This window comes from Symphalangus syndactylus, chromosome 7 (assembly GCF_028878055.3).
Source record: "Symphalangus syndactylus isolate Jambi chromosome 7, NHGRI_mSymSyn1-v2.1_pri, whole genome shotgun sequence".
NCBI classification, from domain to species: Eukaryota; Metazoa; Chordata; class Mammalia; order Primates; family Hylobatidae; genus Symphalangus; species Symphalangus syndactylus.
The window spans coordinates 59363686-59380564 of NC_072429.2; the positions used below are offsets into that span (position 1 = coordinate 59363686).

General features: G+C 38.2%; 1 protein-coding gene across 1 annotated transcript; it reads left to right on the top strand.

Moving 5' to 3' along the window:
• The first annotated feature begins 2788 nt into the window (after window positions 1–2788).
• On the top strand, window positions 2789–13365 carry CYP7A1 (cytochrome P450 family 7 subfamily A member 1). Its single transcript, XM_055284814.1, has 6 exons — window positions 2789–2930; window positions 4788–5028; window positions 6072–6658; window positions 8919–9049; window positions 11028–11203; window positions 11783–13365. The coding sequence occupies exons 1-6, from the start codon at window positions 2854–2856 to the stop codon at window positions 12080–12082; spliced, it is 1512 nt and encodes a 503-aa protein (XP_055140789.1). The 5' UTR covers window positions 2789–2853; the 3' UTR covers window positions 12083–13365.
• The last annotated feature ends 3514 nt before the right edge of the window (window positions 13366–16879 follow it).

The following is a 16879-nucleotide window of genomic DNA, read 5'->3' on the forward strand; positions in this document are numbered from 1 at the left end:
TCTTTAATCCCAGCTACTCGGGAGACTGAGGCAGGAGAATCGCTAGAACCCGGGAGGCGGAGGTTGCAGTGAGTCGAGATCACACCACTGCACTCCAGCCCTGGCAACAGAGTAAGACTCTGCCTCAAAAAAAAAAAAAAAAAAACAAAAAAAAAAAAAAAAAAAAAACCGAATGCCTTTAACAACACCCAAGTTGCTTCTTGAATGCTTTGCTGCTTAGAAATTTCTTCTGCCAGATACCCTAAATCATCTCTCTTAGGTTCAAAGTTCCACAAATCTCTAGGGCAGGGACAAAACGCTGCCAGTCTCTTTACTAAAACATAACAAGAGTCCCTCTTGCTCTAGTTCCCAAAAAGTTCCTCATCTCCATCTGAAACCACCCCAGCCTAGATTTCATTGTGCATATCATTATCAGCATTTTGGTCAAAGCCATTCAACAGGCCTCTAGGAAGTTCTAAACTTGCTCACATTTTCCTGTCTTCTTCTGAGCCCTCCAAACTGTTCCAACCCCTACCTGTTACCCAGTTCCAAAGTCGCTTCCACATTTTTGGTTATCTTTTCAGCAGTGCCCCACTCTACTGGTACCAGTTTACTGTATTAGTCCATTTTCATGCTGCTGATAAAGACATACCTGAAACTGGACAATTTACAAAAGAAAGAGGTTTATTGGACTTACAATTCTACGTCACTTGGGAGGCCTCACAATCATGATGGAAGGAGAAAGGCACATCTCACATGGCCTTTCACATCTCATGGCACAAGAAAAGAGCTTCTGCAGGGAAACTTCTCTTTTTAAAACCATCAGATCTCATGAAATTTATTCATTATCACGACAATAGCGCAGGAAAGAACTGCACCCATAATTCAATCATCTCCTACCGGGTTCCTCCCACAACACGTGAGAATTCAAGATAAGATTTGGATGGGGACACAGCCAAACCATGTCACACTACCATGCCTGACTTCCTTTCCATTTTTGTATGTTTGCTTGTTCTTCATGTGCCTGAGAAGTGACTCTAAAGGGCTGTATTATTTGGATATTAGATTGGCATTTTATCTGACTGGGATATCTTGCTGTGATTGGCCATGTATAAGGTCAGCTTTTCTATGAGCCGTATTTTTAAAAAGATACATTAATTTTTAAAAAATACAACTGTCTAAATAATATGCACAAAGCCCCCCAAAAACCTAGATTCTAAGAAAAATCTATGTACTGCCATACAATGATTGATATTAATAATTATGGTGATAAATTACACACAAAAAATGTGTGATCTCTGTTTAAACAGGCAAAAACAAAAAACCCATGAAATAAATCTATGGCATCTATAGCCAAAACTGGAAACAACCCACATATCCATCAATAGGAAATCAGTTAAATAAATTATAGTACATTTATCCAATGGAAGATTAAGCACATATTCAATATAATTATTTATACACATATATATATACACATACATGTATAAATATAGAGAATACTGTGGGTGTATGTGTATATGTACATATATGTACACACACAGTACTGTTGCCTACCTTCTTGTCTTTTAATTCTGTGAACTCTCATTCACTCTGCTTCAGTAGGATACGTCCTTCTTTTTGGTTCTTAGACTCACCAAGTTGATCCTTGACTCAGGACATTGCATCTGCTGCTTCTTCTTCCTGGAATATCCTTCCTTCTGATATTCACATGAGTAGTCTCTTCTTGTCATTCAGACCTCAAACGTCACATCTTCAGAGAGCGCATCTCTGATCATCATATCTAAAGTTGTCCTCATTCCCCCATAGCTTTCTATACTATCATGCTTTATTTTTTTCATAACATGTATTTTATTACTCCTTTCTCCACTGGAATAGAATCTCCATTAGATTAGGAAATCTGCCTATCTTGTTAATGCCTGTAACTAGAATACTTTTGAAGAGTTCTTGGCACGGAATAAATACTCAACTAATATTTTTGTGTACCCAGAAATAAAGTTTGGAAGAACATATGCTAAATTGTTAATAGTGGTTACTTCTGAGTAAAGGAGTAGCGTGGTAGGTAAATTATTAATAGATGTTCACTTTCCACCAAGATATGTTTTAGTTAGTCTTAACTTACTTGAAATGAAATTTATTACTTTAATAATTAGAAACATTAATAAACATTTTAATTACAAGTGATAGATAAAATTTTGATGCTTCCAATAAGCTATATTTATCTAGAGGATGCACTCATGTAGAATACTCTCTTGAGGATGTTAGGTAAGTAACATGTTACTATATGTAGTAAAATATCTATGATTTTATAAAAGCACTGAAACATGAAGCAACAGAAATGTTTTTCCCAGTTCTCTTTCCTCTGAACTTGATCACCGTCTCTCTGGCAAAGCACCTAAATTAATTCTTCTTTAAAAGTTAACAAGACCAAATTATAAGCTTGATGAATAACTCATTCTTATTTTTCTTTAAATTATTATATTTTATGTATTTATTAGCTATGCCCATCTTAAACAGGTTTATTTGTTCTTTTTACACATACCAAACTCTTAATATCAGCTGTTGTCCCCAGGTCCGAATGTTAAGTCAACATTTATTTGAGAGACCTTCAACTTATCAAGTATTGCAGGTCTCTGATTGCTTTGGAACCACTTCTGATACCTGTGGACTTAGTTCAAGGCCAGTTACTACCAATTTTTTTTTTTTCTAATAGAATGAACAAATGGCTAATTGTTTGCTTTGTCAATCAAGCTCAAGTTAATGGACCTGGGTACTATGTATATAAAAAGCCTAGTCTGAGTCTTTTTTCAGTGGCATCCTTGCCTTTCTAATCCGAGATTTTCTTCCTCAGAGATTTTGGCCTAGATTTGCAAAATGACCATATCTTTGATTTGGGGGATTGCTATAGCAGCATGCTGTTGTCTATGGCTTATTCTTGGAATAAGGAGAAGGTAAGGAATGTTTTATCTTTAAATTGCTCTTTGATTCATCCATTTAATTTTTTTACCTTCATTTTTATACAGTAAATTTGGTTGTCTATACTTACACATATTAACATTATCTTCCTTATTTTTTAAATGAAAAATTTGATTTGAATTTTTAAAGTAATATCTTTTTTACTATATCTCACAAAACATATGATGACAGCTTCCCTTTTTAGTATTGGCATATACTGATGGTAATATATAACTGTATATTCGTGTTAAACATAATTGACAGAAATTGTATAAGGTCTCTATGTACATTTATATGTGTATCTAAAGAGGAAGCCCAAATTAGTAAGGATACAAGTAGCAAGTGGGAATCTACAATGGAAAGGACTGCTTTCTCTCACATGGCTTCAATAGACACTCTTACTAAATAAATGTTCTCTTTTAAGCTCATTCTTGTGCATCGTATAGATTCAGCCTAAGCCTGACAAGAGCATAGAGCCTGAGCTGATCATTCTATTACTGTTTTTAAATCAATGTTAATCAACTATGGTGAATTGGGAAAGTTTGCTGGTGTATGTGACATCGATTTCATTTATTTACAACTGGTTCAAGAATGCAAGAAAAACAAATACAGTCAGATCCAGAACCAAAGTTTATTTAACTTCTAATTGGCTCAAGGAGTAATTGTGGGGAGGCATATAGATATTCTCTGCTATGTCAATCTCAAAAAGAGAAAATCACCCTGAGCATATTTCAGCTTTGTAGATTGCTATGTGTTTTCTGCCTTTTGCAGTTTCTTTCAGGCCTGATACTTTTTACTTTTAATTAAACTACTTATCTTCGGCCGGGCGCGGTGGCTCACGCTTGTAATCCCAGCACTTTGGGAGGCCGAGGCGGGCAGATCACGAGGTCAGGAGATTGAGACCACGGTGAAACCCCGTCTCTACTGAAAAATACAAAAACTTAGCCGGGCGTGGTGGCGGGCGCCTGTAGTCCCAGCTACTCGGAGAGGCTGAGGCAGGAGAATGGCGTGAACCCGGAAGGCGGAGCTTGCAGTGAGCCAAGACTGCGCCACTGCACTCCAGCCTCGGCGACAGAGCAAGACTCCGTCTCAAAAACAAAACAAAACAAAGAAAAAAACTACTTATCTTCAAACTAAGAAAGGAAAAGTAATTACGTTATACTGTATTATTCTATCAAGAGGTACAGAAGTTTATGTTGGAAAATAAGTTTACATGTTCTAATAAAAACATTTTAAAGGAGCACTGAGTTACAATAGGTGATTCTGTCAGTGTTTATCTTACTCAATTTCATTTTATAATAAGCTGATGTCTCACATGAGATTCTTCTTCTCTGAAACCATCCTTACAGAATAGTAATATCTTTAAACTAGGAAGATTTTGAAAACCTCAGTTCTCTGAAATCCTCTCTTATTCAGTGATCTGTGTCTTTAAAGAAAATAATCAAAAGAAACATTTTGAGATATTTAGAAAAATGATGCTTAGCAAAATGATAAACACTAGAATGTAGTTTTGTTTCCGCACTGACAGCAAGAATCTTGTTGGTCTCGTAAATCCTTTTGCCTGTATCATTGGGAAAAGTGACGAGCACATAGTAGACGGGTGCTTGTTGAATGTGTATATGGACAGATGCATGAATGGATGGATTTAGTAATCCTTTCCACCAACATATCATGTTACTAGGTTAATATAACCTATTACTGTAGTAAAAGAGCAGGGCCCATTCAACACAAGAAATATTTATAAACTATAGGGTTTCAAAGTTTGAAGTCAGTTGGAAAAATTTTAAAACCTGATGTAAGTAAAAACCCAAATCTGTAATCATCCATGTCTGTCATACATTTGTGTCTGACAGGCAAACGGGTGAACCACCTCTAGAGAATGGGTTGATTCCATACCTGGGCTGTGCTCTGCAATTTGGTGCCAATCCTCTTGAGTTCCTCAGAGCAAATCAAAGGAAACATGGTCATGTTTTTACCTGCAAACTAATGGGAAAATATGTCCATTTCATCACAAATCCCTTGTCATACCATAAGGTGTTGTGCCATGGAAAATATTTTGATTGGAAAAAATTTCACTTTGCTACTTCTGCGAAGGTAAGCAGTTTTACGTTTATATACCGTTCTGTTTGTCTTCTACCTTTTTATGTGCTAGTCTATTTAGAAATTTTGATGTACTTAGATTTTATGATAAAGGTGTTGAAGAGAGTTATCCTTATGTAGAGAGTCTTAGAAACATAAATAAATTAAATTATACATAGCTTCTTAGTAATAATCATTTAGAAAGTCAAAATAGGTATAGATTTGTCATTTGTTGACGAGCTAATGAGGGTGAAATATACATTAAATGCTCTACTGAGACAGGTGGCACTGTATGAATAAGAGAGATAAAAATTCATCACATCGGCAATGTCTATGCAAGAATGCAAGTGACGGAAACCTAACATTCAACAGTTGTCTTACCACACTTATGCCACACAGTGTTTCATTTTGTTAAGGAATTGGCAAGATATTTTAACATCATTTAGATGTAATAAAAGAAGCTCTGTTACTGAGGGAAAAAAACAATAATTACTTACTTACTGCAAATAAATATTAGCTTTGGTCTTTGTGTCTAAGTAGCTTAAAGTTTGGTTAAAATACATCTACAGCTGGACACAATGGAACACACCTGTAGTCCCTGCTACTTGAGAGGCTGAGGCAGGAGGATCGCTTGAGCCCAGGAGTTTGAGGCTGCAGTGAGCTATCATTGTGTCACTGCACTCCAGCCTGGGTGACAATGTGAGACCCCATCTCTAACAGAAAAAGGAAAAGAAATCTACAAATAATATAAAAGATAACTAATGATTTTAAAACACTATCAATTAGTTTATGTGTAATAGGTGTAAATAAGTGCAGTAGCATAAGAAATAAGACATAGATGACTTGAGTGATCCAGGGTAGTGCCACTGAAGTTGGCTTTAAAGGAAAGGTACAGTTTGGCCATTTATTTGTAAAGTGCTATGAACTTGTACAATGGAAAGCCAATTTCTCGTGTTTAACAAGTAAGGAACTATGAAAGTATCTAATCTGTTTTTCAGTCATTTACTATGACTAGGTCAGGTTTAATTTCTTTTTCTGCATGTTTTATTTGCTATCAGGCATTTGGGCACAGAAGCATTGACCCGAGGGATGGAAATACCACTGAAAACATAAACGACACTTTCATCAAAACCCTGCAGGGCAATGCCTTGAATTCCCTCACGGAAAGCATGATGGAAAACCTGCAACGTATCATGAGACCTCCAGTCTCCTCTAACTCAAAGACCGCTGCTTGGGTGACAGAAGGAATGTATTCTTTCTGCTACCGAGTGATGTTTGAAGCTGGGTATTTAACTATCTTTGGCAGAGATCTTACAAGGCAGGATACACAGAAAGCACATATTCTAAACAATCTTGACAACTTCAAGCAATTCGACAAAGTCTTTCCAGCCCTGGTAGCAGGCCTCCCCATTCACATGTTCAGGACTGCGCACAATGCCCGGGAGAAACTGGCAGAGAGCTTGAGGCACGAGAACCTCCAAAAGAGGGAAAGCATCTCAGAACTGATCAGGCTGCGCATGTTTCTCAATGACACTTTGTCCACCTTTGATGACCTGGAGAAGGCGAAGACACACCTCGTGGTCCTCTGGGCATCTCAAGCAAACACCATTCCAGCGACTTTCTGGAGTTTATTTCAAATGATTAGGTGACTAATACCATATTCATTTCTTTTTTAATTTTAGTAGAAAGTAGAAATTAAACCATTTTAACTTTAAGAAAAAAAGCCTCATAGTACTTTATCATGTCATCAGTCAAGAACATAGCACTAACACGTGTTAGTGTTTAACATGTATAAGTTCATTCAGTCCTCACAAAAAGATGGGCAGCTATGACTGGTAAAAGTGTTTTACAGAAAGAGATGTCACCCCAAGCCACAGAGCTTGCATGTGCTGGTGTTGGGTCAATTCAGGCTGCCTGGCCCAGAGCCCTTGCTCTTAACCCCATACTGTTCTTCACGACACCAACTCCATTCCATAAATGCAGTTTTCATAATCATAAAAATGTATTTAAGTGATTACTGATTTATGGACAACAATCAGGGCAGTGACTATGCCTTATTTATTTGTTCATTCTCAGTTTGTTTTCGCTCAATTAGGAATTGCTGTTCTTCTGTTTATTTGACCAATTATGAGAGCTACGAATCAATCATAATCTATTATTATTGATAAGAGACTTAACTACGTTGTGCTTTTTCAAACTGTATGTAACAGAAAAAACTGTAATAACATATGTTTTACATAACATGATTTCTCTCCAAAGTGTTTATCTTTTGGAAATTTGAAATTAGAATGGTCTATTGAATTAGAGACTTAACTACGTTGTGCTTTTTCCAACTGTATGTAACAGAAAAAAACTGTAATATGTTTTACATAACATGATTTCTCTCCAAAGTGTTAGTCTTTTGGGAATTTGAAATTAGAATGGTCTATTGAATTATTCCAATTAAATTAGATATTTAGTATCATCATGTAGACACAAAATTGCTCCTCCATAGGACTGGGAATGCCAACTTTCTATTCATGGCTGATGACTTTAGGTCTTGTCTTTTGTTTTTTTTTTTTCTTATTCTGGAGAACGGGGTCTCGCTATATTGCCCAGGCAGGTCTCGAACTCCTGGGCTCAAGCTATCCTCCCGCCTCTTGCCTCCTTGAGAGCTGGGATTACAGGCGTGAGCCATAGCGCCTGGCCGACTTTAGGTCTTATAAAATATTTTAAAACTTAATTTCAGATGTGAGAACTTATTATTAATTTGTCACAAATGTTGACTATCTTCCAAAGTTATTACTTGAGAAAGCACATCCAGAATAAATTCACATATTTACAGCAGGCATACAACATCAATTTAACATCATAAAAGAAATTATAGCCATATTTTATGATAGCCTCACAAATACTTATCAGTCAAACATTTTGAGACTCAACTTACTGTAATTTTGTTATGTAGCTCCCTAGACACGTCTAATCCTTATTAGAAACACTTATTTATAAAAGCCGTGACCAGGCCAGGCATGGTGGCTCACGCCTGTAATCCCAGCACTTTGGGAGGCCAAGGGGGGCAGATCACGAGGTCAGGAGATCGAGACCATCCTGGCTAACACAGCGAAACCCCGTCTCTACTAAAAAACATACAAAAAATTAGCCGGGTGTGGTGGCGGGCCCCTGTAGTCCCAGCTACTCAGGAGGCTGAGGCAGGAGAATGGCATGAACCCGGGAGGTGGAGCTTGCAGTGAGCCAAGATTGCGCCCCTGCACTCCAGCCTTGGCGACAGAGTGAGACTCCATCTCAAAATAAATAAATAAACAAATAAAAATAAAATAAAAGCCCTGACCAAAGTTTGATTTTTATGTAGCAAAGCCCCATTTTTTTTATTACTCTTTTTTTTTTTCCCAGACAGAGTCTTGCTCTGTCACCAAGGCTGGAGTGCAGTGGCGTGATCATGTGGCTCACCGCAAACTCCACCTCCTGGACTCAAGCAATTCTCCTGCCTCAGCCTCCTGAGTAGCTGGGATTACAGGATCCCACTGCCATGCCTGGCTAATTTTTGTATTTTTAGTAGAAACAGGGTTTCACCATGTTGGCCAGGCTGATCTCAAACTCCTGACCTCATGATCTGCCTGCCTCGGCCTCCCAAAGTGCTGGGATTACAGGTGTGCACCACCACGCCCGGCTGCAAGGCCATTTTAAGGCAACAATTCTTACTAATATCCAAGGACATAAATGCAATTACAAATGGAGTAAATGCAAACAGGAATATCCCTTTCCCTCCTCCCCTGATATCTTCACTATCTAGTTAAAAGGAGGGGAAAAGGCCTATTTGTTTACAGATCTCAAAGTATGGAAAAAGTTTATTTTCTGTACATATATTTTTTCTCTTAACTTTTTTTTTCTCTCTTAACTTTTAATAGGAACCCGGAAGCAATGAAAGCAGCTACTGAAGAAGTGAAAAGAACATTAGAGAATGCTGGTCAAAAAGTCAGCTTGGAAGGCAATCCTATTTGTTTGAGTCAAACAGAACTGAATGACCTGCCAGTATTAGGTGGGTATACTTGTTATGTTGAGTTTCATTTTCTATGTCCTACTACTTTAACAATAATGACCAACATAAATTATATGCTTACTGAATTCTAGGCATTAAATTAAGTATTTCATATGAGTTTTCTCAGTTAATCCTCACAACGGTCCTGTGGCTTGGGACTGTTACTATTTATTTGTACCAAGTGAGGAAACTGACACCTAGAGGTTAAGCTGCAGCCAGGGTAGAATCAAATACATCATTATGTGGCATCCTATTCTCTCAACTACCACCCTGCACTGCCACCTTATGTTTCTCGTATTCCTCTTACCACTAATCTGATTGTTAATGGAAGCATATTGTCATTTTCATAAAGTAAAGGAGGGAAAAGAACCACTAAGAAACCACAGTTACCTGCATGGATTGAGCGATGGATTTGAATGTTCTTTGATTTTTCTTTGTTCTGCTTTTCTACATTTTATGGAACTATAACAATATGATATTTTTATTTTTATTTATTTATTTATTTTTGACAAAGTCTCGTTCTGTTGCCCAGGCTGGAGCGCAATGGCGCGATCTTGGCTCACTGCAACCTCTGCCTCCTGGGTTCAAGCCATTCTCCTGCCTCAGCCTCCCAAGTAGCTAGGATTACAGGTGCACGCCACCACCCTGGCTAATTTTTGTATTTTTAGTAGAGACGGGGTTTCACCATGTTGTCCAGACTGGTCTCGAACTCCTGACCTCAAGTGATCTGCCCACCTCGGCCTCCCGAAGTGCTGGGATTACAGGCATGAGCCACCGCACCCGGCCGACAATATGATATGTTTATAGTAATAAAGTTTTCTTTTTTTGGTTATTTTCTTTAAGGAGGCAAGAAGCTTAGGTTCCATGTTGGGTCTGACTTGGGAGACTATGGACATGTCACTTCTCTTTTGGGGGCCTTACTTTTCTTATCTGTAAAATAAAATGCTAACATTCTGGGATTTTATACACAATCATGTGATGAGCACCCTAAAACATGACAGTTAAAGGATAAGGCTAAAAGGTCAGCCTGGACCTCTCGTGAGCTCTCTGTATTTCAGCCATTTTCAGATTGGTTCTTTTTGTCCCTTTATGCCTTTACCAGGTAGTGGGGATCGCCACACAACATCAGATAGTATATGGATAAAAATAGGTTCTTGTAAATGTTGAACTGAAGCTGCATTAAACACTTAGAAGAAACATATGTATATATCAGTGCTATCAGTATATTCAATCTCAGAAGTCCTCAGTATATTCAATCTCAGAAGTGATAAACTTTGAATAATTTATATAAAAATATATTACAAATTTTTCCAGTTTTATTAGATTACTCTTCTATAAAATGATGGAATTTTGTTTCCCAATTATGACCAAGATGATTATCTCTTAATCAAAAGATTATTATTAACTCAGAGGATCAGATTTACAGATACATTCAGGCCAGGCACCGTGACTCACGCCTGTAATCAAAGCACGTTTGGAGGCTGAGATGGGCACATCGCTTCAGCCTAGGAGCTCAAGAGCAACCTGGGCAATATAGCAAAACCCTGTCTCTACAAACAATAAAAAGAAGAAAATTAGCTGGGTATGGTGGCACATGCCTATAGTCGCAGCTACTCGAGAGGTTGAGGTGGGAGGATCACTTGAGCCTGGGAGGTTGAGGCTGCAGTGAGCCAGGATCATGCCACTGCACTGCAGCCTGGGCAACAGAATGAGACCCTGGCTATAAAGAAAAACAAAAATAAAAAAATTCAGACACAGTTGAATCATTGATAACAGCATAGTGGTAACAGAAAGAAAGTTTGGGAAATTTTTATCTGATCAGCTTCCCATACCCTGTTCATCTTTGTGTTATGCACTGCCAGGCTGTCTGTAGTTCAGACTCTATATCATATGACCTTCAAACACTTGGTTTGTTCTTCTCTTCCTTCCTCCCTTCCTTCTTTCATTTTTTATCTTTTTTTTCTTTTAAAATGTTTAGATAGTATAATCAAGGAATCACTGAGGCTTTCCAGTGCCTCCCTCAACATCCGGACAGCTAAGGAGGATTTCACTTTGCACCTTGAGGACGGTTCCTACAACATCCGAAAAGATGACATCATAGCTCTTTACCCACAGTTAATGCACTTAGATCCAGAAATCTACCCAGACCCTTTGGTAAGTGCCTGCTCATTGAAGTTCAATATCCAGGTGATAGCTACCTAGATCTAAATAAGGAGGAAATTTACAATGGTAGAATTGATTTTGTCACTGTAGTCATAGGGATTGTCCCCTTAATTGTGTTAAATAGTCATATATTTTGGAAAATTCAGATAGTGGTCTGAATTTTTCATTTTTAGTCCTAATATTTGCCATCACACAGTCTTTGCTAGATTATATTTGCAGTCATGATAATAAAACTGCCACTTTTTTTTTCTTAAAAAGCACCTCCTCCCAAATCCAGGAAATTGGAGGCTAATATATTGATTCTTCTAGTTTCTTCTGGGAACTCTTCTCTCTCTAGCTCTGCCTGCCTAAGGAACTAATCGTTCAAGCAGGTTAGGAGGTATCAGAAGACTTCCTTAGCTCATTAAGCTCCTGTTCCTTATTACTTTCTGATTCAATGTGGAGTATTTGCTAAATCACTAATGGAGGAGATTTAAAAAGAAAATTACTCTTTGGAGCTTCCAGGTTGAGAAAGAGAAAAATTTCTTTAAAACTAGCTTAAAGGCTGTTTTCTTTGTATTTTTATTGCAGACTTTTAAATATGATAGGTATCTTGATGAAAACGGGAAGACAAAGACTACCTTCTATTGTAATGGACTCAAGTTGAAGTATTACTACATGCCCTTTGGATCAGGAGCTACAATATGTCCTGGAAGATTGTTTGCTATCCACGAAATCAAGCAATTTTTGATTCTGATGCTTTCTTATTTTGAATTGGAGCTTGCAGAGGGCCAAGCTAAATGTCCGCCTTTGGACCAGTCCCGGGCAGGCTTGGGCATTTTGCCGCCATTGAATGATATTGAATTTAAATATAAATTCAAGCATTTGTGAATACATGGCTGGAATAAGAGGACACTAGATGATATTACAGGTCTGCAGAACACCATCACCACACAGTCCCTTTGGACAAATGCATTTAGTGGTGGTAGAAATGATTCACCACGTCCAGTGTTGTTCACCAATGCTTGCTTGTGAATCTTAACATTTTGGTGACAGTTTCCAGATGCTATTGCAGACTCTGCTAGTGAAAAGAACTGGTTTCTAGGAGCACAATAATTTGTTTACATTTGTATAAGTCCATGAATGTTCATATAGCCAGGGATTGAAGTTTATTATTTTCAGAGGAAAACACCTTTATTATTTTTTTTTTTCAAAATGAAGATATGCATTCCAGCCAGGTGTGGTAGCAGGCACCTGTAGTCTTAGCTACTCAAGAGGCCAAAGAAGGAGGATGGCTTGAGCCCAGGAGTTCAAGACCAGCCTGGACAGCTTAGTGAGACCCCGTCTCTAAAGAAAAGATATTCTAATTGGCAGATTGTTTTTTCCTAAGGAAACTGCTTTATTTTTATAAAACTGCCCAACAATTATGAAAAGTGTTCAAATTCACGTTCTAGTGAAACTGCATTATTTGTTGACTAGATGGTGGGGTTCCTCGGGTGTGATCATATATCATAAACGATATTTCAAATGATTATGATTAGTTATGTCTTTTAATAAAAAGGAAATATTTTTCAACTTCTTCTATATCCAAAATTCAGGGCTTTAAAAATGATTATCTTGATTTCCCAAAAACACTAAAGGTGGTTTTATTTTCCCTTCATGTTTTAACTTATTGTTGCTGAAAACTCTATGTCCAGCTTTAACTATCTTCTCCATTTCATATTAATGAGAAGAGTTTTCTCAGAGATTAAAAAAGGTAGTTTTTCTGTCATTGTTAAATACACATTATCACTGAAAAAATGTAGCTTTTATGTGATATGTTTTAAAGTTAAAACTGGATGGAAATAGCCATTTGAAAGCTTTGGTTATGAAACATGTGGAGTGTATTAAGTGCAGCTTGACATTACGTTTTATTTAAATGCTTTTTTTCGCTAAATGACTTGCAGATGAAAAAAAAAATAAGGTGACCCGAGTGTTTAAATGCTGTGTACAACAATGCTTTGATAAAATATTTTAAGTGTGAGTTATCAGCTCTATGTCAATTTATATTTCTGTGTAGTATTTATATTTAAATTATATGTACCTTTTTGCTTATTTTACAAATATTAAGAAAATATTCTAACATTTGATAATTTTGAAATGATTCATCTTTCAAAAATAAAAGTGTGAATCTATGTGTATTTATTTATTTAGAGAAAGAGTCTCACCCTCTCGCCAAGGCTGGAGTGCAGTGGTGCGATCTCGGCTCACCGTAACCGCCACCTCCTGAGTTCAAGCGATTCTCATGCCTCAGCCTCCCAAGTAGCTGGGACTACAGGCATGTGCCACCATGCCTAGCTAATTTTTATATTCTTAGTAGAGACAGGGTTTCACCATGTTGGCCAGGCTGGTCTCAAACTCCTGACCTGAGGTGATCTGCCCGCCTCAGCCTCCCAAAGTGCTGTGATTACAGACACGAGCCACCGCACCTGGCCGAATCTATGTGTTTTAAATTTTGAATTATTCAGAGTGTTTAAAACATTCACCCACTGATAAGCTGGGTGAATATTCATTCAAAATACACGTATTCAAATATTGCAAAAATATTCAATGTAATAATTTACTCAAAAATCTCCTTCATACTATGTAAAATTTATTAAAAGTTTTCATCTTGCTATTTAATATTACCATAGATTTATCCCTTAAGTAGGTTACCTTTTATATTAAGAAAATTAAAGTCATATAGATGTGGTTCAAGATTAACAAAAATCTATTTTATAGTGAACAGTTATAAACTAAATTTCCAATGTGATTTACTAATAGATTTTATGACTTTTTAAATGCATCCCACATTTTTCCATATCTTTGTTCTTGTAGATCAAGGGTTGGCAACTGCTAGCACATGAACCAAAGGGTCCCTGCCTCTGTTTTTGTATAGCCTGAAAGTTGGGAATGATTTTTACATTTTTAATGGTTAGATAAAAAAATCAAAAGAATAAGAATCTTTTATGACATATGAGAAGTACGTGAAATTTGGACTTCCACACCCATCAGTCAAGTTTTTTTTTTTTTTTTTTTTGAGACGGAGTCTCGCTCTGTAGCCCAGGCTGGAGTGCAGTAGCGCAATCTCGGCTCACTGCAAGCTCCGCCTCCCGGGTTCACGCCATTCTCCTGTCTCAGCCTCTCCGAGTAGCTGGGACTACAGGCGCCCGCCACCACGCCCGGCTAATTTTTTTGTATTTTTAGTAGAGACGGGGTTTCATCATGGTCTCGATCTCCTGACCTCGTGATCCGCCCGCCTAGGCCTCCCAAGCTGCTGGGATTACAAGCGTGAGCCACCGCGCCCGGCCAATCAGTCAAGTTTTATTGGGACGCAGCATGTCCATTGTTTGCATTCTTGTCCCTGCCTGCTGTTGCGATGCCACTGTGGGGCTGAGCAGTTGCAACAGAGACCATGTGGCCACAAAGCCTGATATATTTAAAGTCTAGTTCTTTACAGAACATGTTTGCCAATCCCTGTTGTATCGCAATCCCAAAGGCTATTTTGTACTATAATGTTACTAACTTTAAAGAATGTATACATGCATTGGTATATGAAGTATTTTGTCTTTTTTGAAAAATGCATGCGAGGAGAATACATTTAAAAAGCCATGGATGGCCAGGCACAGTGGCTCATGCCTGTAATCCCAACACTTTGGGAGGCCAAGGCGGGCGGATCACCTGAGGTCGATAGTTGGAGACCAGCCTGACCAACATGGAGAAATCCCATCTCTACTAAAAATACAAAAAAAAAAAAAATTAGCCAGGCATGGTAGCGCATGCCTGTAATCCCAGCTACTTGGGAGGCTGAGGCAGGAGAATGGCTTGAACCCAGGAGATGGAGGTTGCAGTGAGCCGAGATCACACCATTGTACTCTAGCCTGGGCAACAAGAGCAAAACTCTGACTCAAAATAAATAAATAAATAAATAAATAAACAAATAAATAAAGCTATAGATATAATTTTATCTTAGACAACATTAAGTTAGAACTTTATTGGAGATGAAACCATTCCATTTAGGAAAGATATTTTTATTTTCAAAAGCACCTAAAAGACATTACGACCTATTGTAAGATCAAATAGACCTAGGAGGAGAGATGTTCATGGTTGAATCTATTCAGATTCCCATGGGCCAGGGCCAGGTCACTACTCCACATGCCATGCATCATCCCACCATATCCTCAAGAGTTCTTTGAGATTTGTGTTACTATTACCTCTATATTACAGAAGAGAAAGGCAGAACTCCAGAAAGGTTAAGTCACTGGCTCAAGGTCACAATGCTGACAGGTGCAAGAGCTGGGAGTATTGGAATCCAGGTTGCTCCAACTCCAGAGCCAGCACTCTTCCCTTTGTGGCAAGTCGAGGTGACAGACTGTCTTGACTCAGGTCATTGAAAAGATATGCCACAGTAAACAAAATCCATGATGTCACTTCTGTCCCTAAATCCTCACTGTTTGGGAGGATCACTTGGTCAGAGGGTGGGGCACTCTAGCTGCTAGGCCTAGGAAGGTCAGGAGGGAGGCTGAGGACTCTAGCTGAGAGCCCGTGAAGAGCCACAGTATAATCAAATACAACATTATGCTGTGCTCACCTTCAGGTAGGACAGTGTCTCTTCATTCTCACCAACAGCTTGGAGTTAATTGTGTATTCTCATGTTGTTTCTCTTAAGGTCCATGTTATACATTTTTGAGGCAATGGGCTTAAGGTTTTAGCCTTGGTTTTATGAGTGGATTATGGAATACAGCTTCTTATCAGCATCATCTCCACACCACCTTGGTTGATACCAATGCAGAGGCTCGGGCCTATGAAGTGAGGTCAAGACAGCAGCACTGATGCTTCACAGACTATTCACAGCTATTTAAAGTCCTCTAGTCTAAGCCCTCATTTTAGTTAGAAAATCATATTTGGTGAAACAGAGGTGATTTTTGTTTAAAGGGTTGCACAGCAAGTTATAAGGCAGGCCCCAATCTAGAAACCTCCTGTCTGCACATGAAATGCTGTATCCACTGAACTAACGCATATGTTAGGACCTACCTTTCAAATACAGGCATAGGTTTCATAGACTCCACAAAGTCTGTTTCTTCATCTATAAAGCTACATATGAAAAAAATGAACAAATAAAATTAATTAATTAAAAATAAAAATACTGGCTGGGCGTGGTGGCTCACGCCTGTAATCCCAGCACTCTGGGAGGCCAAAGTGTGTGGATCACCTGAGGTCAGGAGTTCGAGACCAGCCTGGCCAACATGGTGAAACCCCATCTCTACTAAAAATACAAATATTAGCCCAGTGTGGTGGCGCATGCCTGTGATTCCAGCCACTGGAGAGGCTGAGGCAAGAGAATTTCTTGAACCCGGGAGGCAGAGGTTGCAGTGAGCTGAGATTGTGTCACTCACTCCAGCCTGGGCGACAAAGCAAGACCTTGTCTCAAAAAAAAAAATAAAAAGTGAAAAATAGAAATATTCATAAACTTTAAATGACTATATGAAAACTCCCCACTTTTATTGAAAAAAATGTGCACCCACAATCTTTGGTAGCCTCAACTCCATTTTGAAGAACCGTTTCTCATGGACAGTTATCCAACCATAGGTGGAAAAGTTAATTAGAATATAGATTCTACACTTAACAGTTCTGGAGCAAGTTCTCATGGATTAAATCAATGACAGTTTC